This window comes from Lissotriton vulgaris, chromosome 1_2 (assembly GCF_964263255.1).
Source record: "Lissotriton vulgaris chromosome 1_2, aLisVul1.2, whole genome shotgun sequence".
NCBI lineage: Eukaryota > Metazoa > Chordata > Amphibia > Caudata > Salamandridae > Lissotriton > Lissotriton vulgaris.
Window position 1 is genome coordinate 291,055,379 of NC_141686.1, and position 12,944 is coordinate 291,068,322.

The 12,944-nt window shown below is 45.4% G+C and overlaps 1 protein-coding gene across 4 annotated transcripts in view; it reads right to left on the bottom strand.

Annotated features, from left to right (window-relative positions):
* Positions 1-12,944, bottom strand: part of RAD9A (RAD9 checkpoint clamp component A) — a 70,004-nt gene that overhangs the window by 12,010 nt on the left and 45,050 nt on the right. For all 4 annotated transcript variants that reach the window (XM_086953261.1, XM_086953262.1, XM_086953260.1 and 1 more), the window contains exons 10-11: positions 8,953-9,075; positions 7,830-8,136 (exon numbers count right to left, since the gene is read on the bottom strand). In XM_086953261.1, coding sequence (XP_086809387.1) covers positions 7,830-8,136; positions 8,953-9,075 — 430 coding nt within the window. The remainder of the gene's footprint in view (positions 1-7,829; positions 8,137-8,952; positions 9,076-12,944) is intronic.

Genomic DNA, 12,944 nt, shown 5'->3' on the forward strand with positions numbered 1-12,944 from the left:
AACCATTCATTGTCCAAATAGATGCTTCTGAGTTGGGTGTGGGAGCTGTTCTATCTCAACTGAATTTTGATGGTCAAGACCAGCCCATTGCTTTTATAAGCAGAAGGCTGACCCCCAGAGAGAAAAATTGGTCAGCTATTGAGAGGGAGGCCTTTGCTGTGGTTTGGGCCCTGAAGAAACTGAGGCCATACTTGTTTGGCACTCATTTCAAGATTCAGACCGACCATAAGCCCCTCTTGTGGCTAAATCAGATGAAGGGTGAAAACCCCAAACTGCTTAGGTGGTCCATTTCCCTACAGGGGATGGATTTTACAGTGGAGCATAGACCTGGCACTGATCATGGCAATGCAGATGGGCTCTCCATGTATTTCCACTTAGAGCAAGAAGACTCACCTGGTCAAGGTTAGTTTATTGTCCCTAAGTGTGGGGGGGGGGGGGTCATGTAGGAGAGTAGGGTCTGCAATCCTATGATCACCCAGATTTTTTGCTTTTGTTTCACTGGTTTACGACTTTCTCTGGCTGTGGGCCTGCCAATCAGACCCACAGCCTAGCTGTTCTCTCACTAAATTGACATGTGTGCCTTAGGTGCATTATCCAATTGGTACTGGGCCACCTTATCAGACCCTGTAACTCAGGGCATAGGTGTACCCAGGGCCTACCAGGGGCTGAAGCATGTATTATGCCACCCCTGGATGGCCATCTAAATCTGACACAACTGGCTGCACGACAGCTGGGGCAAGGTGGTGTAATCACCCTTTGCTTTAGATATAGTATACCTATATCTAACCCTAAAAATGGACACACAGATTCCTATCATTCACTCCTATGGCAGGCCTTGACAATCCTGAAGGCAGAGTGCTTGGAATCGTGTGAGATGGTGCTCTGGCATGAGCTGAGCCCGTTTGCAGCTTGCGGAACCAAGTCCTAATAGCTGTTCCATGATAACGCATACCATATACTCTTAAGTGCATTATAATCCTCGCGGTTAAATGCTATCTTTGGTATTGCTTTATCAAAACATGTCGAGTAAGGTGTCATACGAATTGGAATACTAACCCCTCGCCAATTCTGGCGACGGGGTTAGCATTCCACCCTTCTAGAGGGACACGACATGTATGTAACTGTGAACCCCGGTTAAAGTTAACTGAAGCCTCAGCTCCACAAAATGGATGCTGCCACCACAGACACGAGTCTGACCTCCTGCTGCTGGGAGTCCTTCCAGCGAGGAGAGCTTGGACAAAGGGTTTCCTGTCAGGGGTGGTGCTAGCACCATCCCAGACAGAATTTTGTGTATCCTGGGTAGGCAAGGCTTTACAGTAAGGTGACTGCAAGTGGCACCCCGGTGCTCACTACGCATCTGCCGGCTAGAACCAGTTGTTCTGCTCTCAAGCAGACCTGAACTAATCCCTACTATGGACTTTTGAACCGCCGCGAGAACGCTATTACTCCAATCCCCCGTATTACTCGTACCGGCGAAGCTGTTGTATAAATCTTTTTAGACAGTCCGAGTACCCCCGAGAGTGCAATCGTGCAAACATAAGGGGTAATGAAACTGAAAAAACTTTCAAGACAAACTTGACACACCAGTTTTTGTCCTGATGATGATGCATGGATTTAGTAATTGCATCGAAACGCCGTCGACCTTATTGCACCATATGTTTGTTTGAATTCATGTATTGTGTAAAACAATGGGTTGCTACAATCTAATTCTAGTCTGTAAAACAGATCAATAGTACAGACCGCTTTTGTGCGCTTTTACATAATTGTTTTGTCACATGTTTTGTCTTGTCCTTTGTGGGTCACAGGCTGTGCCCACTTTTGTACAAATATTATATTCGCAATCTTAACATGAAAAATTGAAAAATAAAAATCTGTCCGGCTGGACAGAAGTCATATATACTATCTAGTATATGTCAATCATTCTTGTGATCCTTAAACTACTAGGGTCCTCTGTTCTGTAAAATATAGAACCAGTTCCAGGGGCACACCAGCCCCTGGCCTGGGGAAAGTCCGGCATGGGAGAGGGGTGTAACCACCCCCCTTCCTGGTCCCACCCCTAGGGCAGGACCTAGTCGCGTACCCACCCCTTTCTTTAGGATAAAGGCAGGAGCGGGGACCCTTCCAAATTAGATCATCTTTGAATCAAGAAACTACTTTCTACGAAAGGAACTCTCGACTTCTTCTCAAGATTTCTCCCTTGTGGCTAAGGAGTAGTCACCCTGCATCCGCAGGCACCATCTAAGAACTCTGCGGTTTGCTGCACGTCCTTCCTCAGGAATCCGACCGACCAGCACGACGAGACCCGGCTTCCCTGGCACCTCTGACCTCTACCTACCTCTACAGCTAAGCTGAGAACCGTAGGTGCGACGAGACCTCTAGGGACCGGCCATCATCAGACCTGCACGACTTCTATCCAGCACGACCGCCGAGGGATCCTCTGGTGAGTGCTTTGGGGTCCGAGAAGCCTCGACCCTGAGCAGCTCCAGCACCGAAGTCCAGCCTCCCAGCATCTCCACGATCTGCGTGGGGCCCTTCTGCTTTTTGCTGCTCACCGCGTTGTTTGGCTACTAGCCCGCTGGCTTGTGGCCTTCTTAACGACGCCCGACGACATCACTGCTGCTGGTCTGGTTGCTCCAGACTGGCCCTTGCTCCCTTCCAAATGAGGAGCACCCTGGACCCTCCTGGTCCACACCAGACGCCATTTTAGGTCCATCGCGTGGGCTTGAATTTGCCAAGACTGGTTGCCCCAATCCTGGGTCCAGCGACGTCGACAGCATCATCCATCGTGGGACAGCTCGCACCTCCATCCTGGTCGCCGACAACGCCTCCTGGTCCGTGAGACTGCAGGGCCCAGCGTCGCCCACTCACCTAGTCGAGGTGACTACCATCCGGTGCCCTCCTGGTGCCACCTGAAAACTGGCTAGTAGTCACGAACTTGGTCCCCTCTGCTTTCAGGTGTCATCCATCTTCGATCCAGGCTTGGATCACTCGAACAATCTTCACTGGTCGCCTGCCAGGAACTTCTTTCTTCAGGCTCCTGGTTCGTCTACGAGGATTCCTGACGTCTTTTGAGACCTATGCAGCTGCAGCCCCTGGGCTAGGTAACTTCGGCATTTCGGTGCCCCAGCATAGCCTCACTATCCAAGGGTCAGGATCCACTGTCGTTTTCGACCTTCCTTATCGGGTTCGCCCGAGAACACTAACTTTGCCTTTACTAGCTCCCATAGACTTTGTCCCGCATCCCGCGTGAGAGTGCACACTCTGCACCCGAGTCCCCTAGGCCTCCTACTAGTAATCTGAAGGTTCAGTAACGTAGTCCTAGCGATTCCAAAGCCTATTAGTACAGTACTTACCTGCTAGTAATTTCGCATTCCACTTCCATAGTATATGGTTTTCCGTGCCCCTCGGGCATTTGTGTAAATTGTGCAACTTGAAGTATTTTCATAAGAGTTTTGTTGTGTGCTTAGTACCCTGTCCTCATAAAGAGTACAGGGCTGTTGTGATCTAAATAAATACACTGTTTATTTTCATAACACTTGTGTGGTGTCCTTTCACTTGGTGTTCAAGGGGTATATGTGATGGTATAACAGCTGGCTTAACACGCCCTCTAGAGTTTAGCCCGAAGACTGCTCGTATCCACGCTACTAGGATAGCTGGTCTATAAGGTTGACTTACAACCAATCACCATAAGGGTTGTTTGGACTGATACAAAGTGCTCACTAGAATAGTGAACATTATATATCAGGCCAACTTCTCACACTCTCTGCCCAACAGCAGACTGACTGCAAGCAAGTCTTGCAACAGTATGCTAGTCTCTTTTCCCTGACCCCTGGTCTGACAAACTGGTGTACCCATGATGTGGACCCCGGTTGACAGTGCACCTGTCAAGAACAAAATCTATCGAAAGTCAGACCAAGTAAAGGAAAGCATCAAAGCTGAAGTCGGCAAGACGCTGGAGTTAGGGGTTATTGGACCCTCTGAGAGCCCCTGGGCCAGCCCAATGGTTCTGGTCCCCAAACCTCATCCACAGGGTGGAAAGAGAGAAATGAGGTTTTGTTTGGACTAAAGAGGGCTCAGCTCTGTCACCAAGACAGATGTTCAGCCTATCCCAAGAGCAGATGAATTAATAGACAAATTAGGGGCAGCTCCCACAGCCGTGTGGCTTGCCTGCTAGCAGCCACCAACCAAAGGCCCCCCTACCCGCCATAGGCTAACATTGGGCCTACTCTCTCTGCACCCAGTTGCCGCTGAGGGTGTAACTACAGTACCAATCTGAACCTGGGAGACCCCTGAGTCTTACCCCAGAACCATAACTCTGCCAGTCGAGTACTTACCTGAAAGCAGATAACCTACATTTTCTCAATAGGGTAACATTGTCTGGTTTTCACTTGGAAATTCTTCTGTTGAGTTATGAAACTTTAAAATATTCACTAAAAATCATCTGATCAACGAAAACAAAATTACTCACTTGTTGTCAGGAGAGATCCCAGTGCTTGATTTAGGTACCCAGCACTGACCAGAAAAAAACGGATTATGACTGATTTTCTGATAACATGATTTTCCCCAATTGGATAACATTGCATGGTTTTTACCAGAAATTCTTCTAAGTTCGATTTTTGCAACATACAAATATTCCTTAAAAATCGCCTGTTTTACAAAAACGATTTCCTTCAACTGTTTTCAGCAGATGCACCAGGGCTGAATCCAGGACCCAGCCCTGAGTAAGAAACATGTTCATAACGTAAATTATATTGCAGTTTACTTAAAAATCCCATTGAGCTCAATGTTATAGTTGTGTTAAGTTTGTGTTGCCTCTTGCAACCCCTGTATCATATTGAATTCAACGTTTATTGCTCATTGAAAGTATTCAACTGTGGCATTTCATTCTGACAAAGTATTTTTATACCAAACCCTGGTTCTAAAGTAAAACAACAATATATTTTTATATAAAAAACTATTGGCCTAGAATTCGGTTCTTGAGTGAAGGAGACCATTTGCTGACTGAGTGTGTACGTCAAATGCTTTACACTGTCCTCTGATACTGCCTTACTGCTCGACCAAGCTACCGCTTTAGAGAGTAAGGTTCTATCTTACTTTAACCTCTGCCAAACCTCTGGGGACTGTGGACTCTGTACACACTGTACCTTACTTTGGTGCAGTATATACAGAGCCACTTTCTTACACGGGGCAGCTCTTCTCTGATCCAAAACTCATCAAGGAGGTAAACCATTCAGTGATTAAGTTGTATTTGGGAGGGGTCAAGAATGTTGTTGGTAATTGAAGAAAGTTACCTTCCTTTTCTATTTGACCGCAAAAGGCAATAAACATATTGTTTGAAATGTATGGAATATAGTAGATCTGCGGGAGGGATTTTTAAGTAAAGAAACCACCATGGTCTCATTCAGAGCCAAAAACACCGAAGCATTACGGATTGACTGCACATCTTTGATAGGTAGGACTAATTTGTCGGGTGCCATAGGTAAAATGTGAGTCAGGCAAGGGTCTATCCAACAGGAACCCAGATTTAATGGAAGGAAAGTAAATCTGGTTACTGCACCTGAAAGTATGGACCAAGTTCCATGCTGCTGTATCACACATCTCATCCAAAGTTGATTTGCATTAAAGACTTGAAAAATTAGATCTTTAAAATCTTCCTACGGCTGCCCATGGATCATTCCTGCAACGGACACAGTATCATGCAGTCTACGATGGCGCCTTAGAATCTGATTGCCTCTCACTCTCCTCTCAGCTAGTCTAGTTATGGATAAACATTGAATGCATCCCCTCTGATGCAGGCCCCCATCACCACCGAACAGCATTAATGAACACTCTCAAAGCAGAAGTCATGCTCAAGATTAACAAATGAACCTAGTATGGTGATCCAGGCCTGCTGTGAAGTGCAAGCATCACTTGCACCTCGGACACAAGCATTGCTGTCAGGAATTAGCAGATATATATTACAGCATCAGCATTAAGCTTTTTCAAACTCTGTTAGGTGCAGTTGATATCGGTTGCAGAGTACAAGCTTTCTTGGAGATTAAGAAATCCATTGTGTAAAGTCTTCTTGCCCCTTCTGGGAGACTTTTCATGGCTCTCTTTGTACCGGGACTATTGAAACATTGGTGGGAACCACCCGTATACAACAGTATTTCTCACTGCATGAAGTTCAGCCGCATAGTGAAAAGGTATTTGTTTAAGAATTCAGGATAATGTAAGACATTCCATAATTCTTGTGAGGGATGTAACTGAAGTCAGGCCTAGTAAAAATATCAGAGTCTGTAGATGGGACAGCAGCTCCTCTTCCTGAGCTGAATACAGGATAACAAGGATGGGTGGAGGGGAGCTCTCTTGGCCTCATGTGAGAGTATGTGGTCATACCATTTGCCTTTCTTTTCACACTCCTCATTTCTTGTAGGCTACAGACTGACCTGCTGGCGCTCGCCCTGATCCGTGGAGTAAACACAAAGATATCTCCTCTGCTGCACTGTAGTATTTATCAACCCAACACAGACACACCAGAACGCCTGCTGCACTGGCTTGCGCATTGGTGGGTATGAAGGACAGCCGCAGTGAGACAGAGACAGCCCCCAGGGAGGTCTACAAGTGTTTTCCGTGGTAGCCCACTTTGAGACACGCACACACACACACAGAGCCCTAACCTCAAGTAAACATAGAGTCATCTGGAAGAGAGGCAATGGGGTCATGGCAGGGAACAAGGTTTGAACAAATGAAAGCTAATACGCCCACTGCCCATTGAGGTGAAGAAAAACCCCACACTCAACTAATTGTGTACTGTCGAGAAGTCTTACTCACAGTGTACCTAAAAGGACTTAAAAGTCTCTTCTAGGGGATGGAACACAATGACTGAATGCACAGTTTACGCCTGTTCATCTGCAAACCCACTGAATAGAAGAGCTCCAACACCATGTTTAAAGAAGCAGGAATGGAGAAGATTCTCAAAGCAGACATAAGTTCTATTAACGACAGGTACCCAGCTCTTACAGACAAAGATGCACTGTTACTACAGATAGGGATTTTGTAAATATCCTTGTAGGTAGGTATGGCCAAACAGAAGGGCAATGTTGAGATAGTGGTACACACCCCTAAAGACCAAATGGAACACTGGAATGTCCACAGAGGCCCCCTGCAGGTACCGTGTGCAAGGACATCTTCACTTCAGAGCAGAGGCTGTACTCAACCGAAAGAACTAAAAGCACATAAAATATCTCCTGAAGGTCAAAATCAGAGTTACTCATCACAGAACCCCATCAGAGTCAAACTATTCAGAACAGGAGTTCCAGGTGGTGAAAGCGAGACTCCGGGGCGAGCTGCCCCAAATTATTCAGTTTCTTTGCTACCAAAACCTACTTATTTGTGGCTCATTGACAAGCCTCGTCAGTGGCATACATTACAATGCAAATGAATTTCAACAAAATCCAATTTTCAGATTGTGACTCTAACAAAAACAAAACAAAAAAAGAGTTAAGCAGCACAGAGTAAAGTTTCAACTCCCCATTCTGTTGGCACCAAACAAAACACAACATCCAAGCAAACTGGCCACAGCCATACGTTTCATGACCCCGGAAGGGCACCAACCAGATAGCCACGTTTTAAAAGTTCCTTCCTGATGTTGGTGAAAAATGAAATCTCCAATAAGAAAGAAAATCCATCCCCTTCCGCCAAACTCATTAGAATGGATGCTCTCCTGCGCCAGGGTCTCCACTACCACATCCCGCCTGGCCCTTAATCTGAATCAAAAAACAATTTTAAACCCTCATCTTCTCTACAGTAGGAGACTGTGAATATCAGGGTGGCCACCAGTAGTGTACCTTTTTATTGGGGGGTGTCCCGGGCACCTCGTCATCCTCTTCCTCGTCAGCCTCACCCTCGCTGTCAGTCGCCATATGAAGTACAGACAACTCGTTTCTCTGTGGAGTGTCTATGGTCACCACCGAGCCGGCACTGTCCCCACAGCGGTCCGAGGCTTTGAAGGGAAAGGTGGGGCTCCGAGGAGGAGGCAGGACCTGGGCTGCGGCCTCTTCCGCTATTGTAGTCTCCATAGCGATCATGTAGGAGTCGATGTCGTCATTCAGGAAGTCATCAGAAAGTGTTGCTGCCTCTTTTTTGTTTGAAGGTCTGCAGAGAGATAAAACCAGCAAGTCCACACACACAAACCGCTTTACCAAGGGAACCAACATGAACTTGCAGGACATTTCTTCACACACAATACTATCACCAATGTAGCCCACCCTGGATGACACACACGCGCACTTCGACACAAATCATTTAGGAAGTCATCAGAAAGTGTTGCTGCCTCTTTTTTGTTTGAAGGTCTGCAGAGAGACAAAACCAGTAAGTCCACACACATAAACCGCTTTACCAAGAAAACCAACACGAACTTGCAGGACATTTCTTCACACACAATACTATCACCAATGTGGCCCACCCTGGATGACACACACGCGCACTTCGACACAAACACTTTCCCCAGCAATGGGACCAGCACTATAAACATATCACTCCACCATAGAATCCACCCCTGTCCTGGAGGTGGTAATGTTCACTCAGTCCTGAACTTCTTCAGGTGTACAAGCAAGCACACTTCCTCATCGCCACAAGAAACTTGGAAAGGCCTCACATTACTGAGATCAGAGGTAGGTGGTCACGTCCACACATACAACTTGCGGAAAAATTTCTCAATATCAGGAAAAAAATCATCAGAGTTCATTTATTTTATAAAGCGCTCAATCACCCCGTTAGGTGTATCTCCGCGCTATAACTGGCATTACTAATCAAGGAGAGACGAATCAGAACAGCAAGGTTTTCAGCAGCTGTCTAAAAACCTGGAAGTTCATGCATTGGCGTTCGAGCAAGAATGCTAAGTGAGAAGGTAGGTGGTGGCTGATGTTAGGTAAGCAGCAGCGTAATCCATATGACATCAAGTCCCCGTACCTTTGTTCCGTCCTTGTATCTGCTCCCCTTATAGAATTTTGGGAGCTAAGAGTATTCGTCTCTAGAGTGGCTAGAACAAAGTGCACCTCCAACACAGAGTCCTCCACACTGAACACCACTGGCCTGAAAAACAGAAAAAACAGAAAACATACACAAAAAGCATTAGCTTATCAAATGGGATAATCAAGGCCAGTGCATCTATATTTGGGATGAACTACCAATCAGACTGCTTTCTGTCCTATGAGGGAATCTGCTCAGAGTGTCAAATCTAAGGAATTCATGTCTAGTTCAGCCCTCATGCGCATCTGCCCATTCAATCAGCCTGTGGCCTCCTGGGAAAGACCGTTTAAATAACATCAGAGTGAACTGGTATCTTTGCTGCATCACAGGCACTGGAAACTGGTGTAAACCGGTGTGCCATAATAACTCACAACCAAAAATAATTGTACAGTGGTGTGAGGCTCCAATGTTGCTTTATGACTGCTGCATCCCAAAAACAGCAGTACTCCTCCTTCAGAGTAGCAAAGCAGTTGTAGGTGTTTTAGCAACACATCATGCTACCTAATGTTTATTCAAAAAACACAAAATACTCCTTTGATATCTGAGGAGCTGGTTACTAATGAAAGCCTTGGCACCAGAACAAATAAATAAATATTTTCTGGGGAAATCATGGAGGGGGTTAAAGGTGGGAAATATCAGGGAATTGGCCAAAAAGGGGTGGATGCCAGGCTGGCTACCTGCTGCCTTCCGCCTACATTTAGCAGTCAGGGACAATAGATCTCTTAAGGGCGGACACCTTACTGGCTCCACCAATGGGAAATCTCTTCTGTACGTGCACCAGCTGGTGTACATTGAGGTTGCTTCTCAGATGTCAAGTCCACCCACCTAGTTGTTATATTCAGGACTTCCAAACAGCAGAGACCCCAAGAGAAAGGAGAAAACTCCCACAGCTCCAGGGACACTAATTTTTTTTCTAATAAAAGAAGGAACGCTTCTTCAGGCATCGGTCTTTGATAAAAAAAAGAATGTGTTGACGGCTATCAATTAAAAAAGGTTTTTACAAAAATTGGATGGCACCGTGAGAAACTACAAATACGGCAGGCTGGCTGTGGCTGGGTGGAAATCTTTAAAAGCTTTCTTAACCTTCCTGTCGTACAATATATAATTATATGTACAGCAAAGCTCTGATCTCATTGGTCACTGCAGCAGGAGATGCTCACCTAGGGGACAGCATGTGTAACTGCCCTGCTTCCATAGAAAGGAGAGCATGGGAAAAGATACAAGAGTGACAGACTGAACGACACAGAAGGCAATCATCCCTTTTGGCAGAAAGGAAGGCCAAGTACGCAGAACCCGCTTGTCTAGGCAGAATACAGTAAATAGCAGGCAGACCGACAGAGCTGCCACTCTCGGACCCTACGGGCTGAAGTAACTGCCACCAAAAGTGGTCTTGACCTTCAAAAATAACCAGAACCACTGGTTTTCGAATAGGGACTGAATTAAAGTCTCGCAAGAGTAGTGTGTTGAGATGGCAGAGGACATTGCCTTGGCCATCTAGAAGGTCCCCCAGCCACATTGAGAGATGGCCACTAGCCCAGCGGTCATCTCTGTACACAGAAGGGAACCACCATCATGGCAGATCCTTCAAGTGTACCTTAAGTTTGATGGTAGGCCATCATTGGTTTTGACGGCAGTCCCCCAAACCTTTGAAATATTTTCATTTTTCAGAAACTTCTAAACTAGGAATTTGTCTGAAAAACTAATGCGTTCCACTCCCTTTCAGGGGTGTGGAATGTAAAAAAATATCTACTTGTCCATGGGGCACATTGATTCCTAAATTTACTTGTCCTGTAAAAAAATCCACTTGTCCCTTTGGTGCCATGTAGTGCGACAATAAATTATGGCAGCACTCTTATTATGTAAGAGCTCTTGTATAGCCTCTCTGATTATGCCAGGGCTCATACCATTGTAGTGTTTGAATACTTGCAGTCCCCTTATGTTGCTGTGATTCTGCAGATCTACATACTGGGGCTGATGGTAATAGTAAGCAATAGTTCCAGGGTTAGAATGCCCTTTTGAGTCTGTGCAAACCTACTAACTTGCGTGTTTTAAAGGTCTTCAACAACTCTTCTCTAATCTTTTACCATACTGAGAAATGTTAGAAATTTACTGCTGACAAATTGCCAACTTAAACCTTATTCCAGAGTTGGAAAAATAAAGTGGTTGGAGGGAAAGTGAACTTGCAAACACTCAGATTTTTGTATAGTCTGTGGGTAGGTTTTTTAAGTGTTCAGAAATTTGGCGCTCAACTTCTCACGGTAAAGTATAAGATTGTCGTGGTATCAAGGTAGGTGCTTCTTGGCCAGAGGAAAACCTTAACCTCTGTAAAGAGAAGAGGTACAAAAACCTCCCTCTTATTCTGATTGGGCAGGGATCCAGAGCACACTATACGTATCCAAATGATATTCTCATCTTCAAGTATTCATTCATTCGGGATAGATCAAACCAAACGTAAATTTTCAAAAGTTTTATTCATCAACAGTGTTCACCTCTTGGGAATCACTGTACCTGTCACTCAAGCCTACACGTGTTTCATCCCAGCATGTGGATGTGACTCTTCAGGGCTGATCTTAATGATCGAGGCGCGTGGTCGGGGAACCGGTGATAATTCCAACCCGGTCCTTATCGGGTGGTTTTTTGTTTAAAAGGTCACGGCACCAGTCGGTTTTTCCGGTTGCCGTCAGCAAAATGTTGAATTTGAAGTTCACAGCGAATAATTTTCACCCGCACTTGGAGACCGAAGCTGTACAAGGCTTAATCACGGCTTAATCACGGGCTGCACACGGCCTGAATACCGTTAATCAGTCTGGGCCAGTACTTGGACTATATGTCCTGACGAATGCTCTTAGACCCACGGGCCAAGAGAGCAGAAACATGAAACATGACGTTTTTTCTGTCCAAAAATGACCTATGCTGAGGATTCCTAATTATCCCCAGAGCATACCCATAACACTTTTAATTAGTGGTCCAGCGATTTAAATAAAGCACATTATCGTCTGGAAACTATTTTACTCATTTTTCAGTTTCATTGGGGTGACTCCAACTTTCTCTGGATACTGCCACGATAAAACCAGAGATTGCCTCCGGTGAGGCTGGCAAGATACTGATTGAATAAACCCAATGACTGTTGCCATAACGTTTGTGTGGGGCGGAGAACAAGATATACCGCTTCTCGAGATACACAACGTTTATGAGGGTCTTTCAATATATCTCTTGGAAAAAGTGGTTACAAGTGTCCTATCCATTTTGATGAAATCTACGTAGTTCTGGGGAACAGATAGGACAGCCATTCCTCTTCCCTCATTTTGATAAACTACTCATATTAAGCAGCGCACAGCTGCGGGAAAAGTGTCTCTGACTTTTGTCAAGAAAAACAAGACATCATTTTGGAAACTCAACATGGAGGATATGAGTGGTTTGAGTTTTACGGGGAGTGATATCAGCGAGATTCTAGCAGCACAATCCTTAATCCAAAACACGGACTTAGTCCAAGTACTGGCCCAGACTGATGATTGGGACAGTCTTACAGCAAAAAAGCAGGAACAAATAAGGGTCGCCATTCACGGAATTATCATGACAGAATATTTACGCGCAAAAATAGCGCCTCGAGGTCTTTGGATTACCAATGCACCAAGAATTTTCCTCCATGACTTGGCTTTTAGGCGCGACTGGTCCGCAATCTCTTGGAAATGCACCCTTGACTATCTGGTGTTAATAGTAAAAACTGCCAAGAGACTATCAGAAGCCCTACTAACAGAGATTCAAGCCTGTGAAGCCGAACTGAAAAAAGGCATACAACCAGCAGTCTACAAAAAAAGACTAGAGGACTTAAATAAAGAAATATCAGACAGTGAGGATTTCTTGATGCAAAACAAACTACAAAAGTTAAGCAAAGACATAAAAAAGTTCAGTCATGACAAAATGCATCCCTA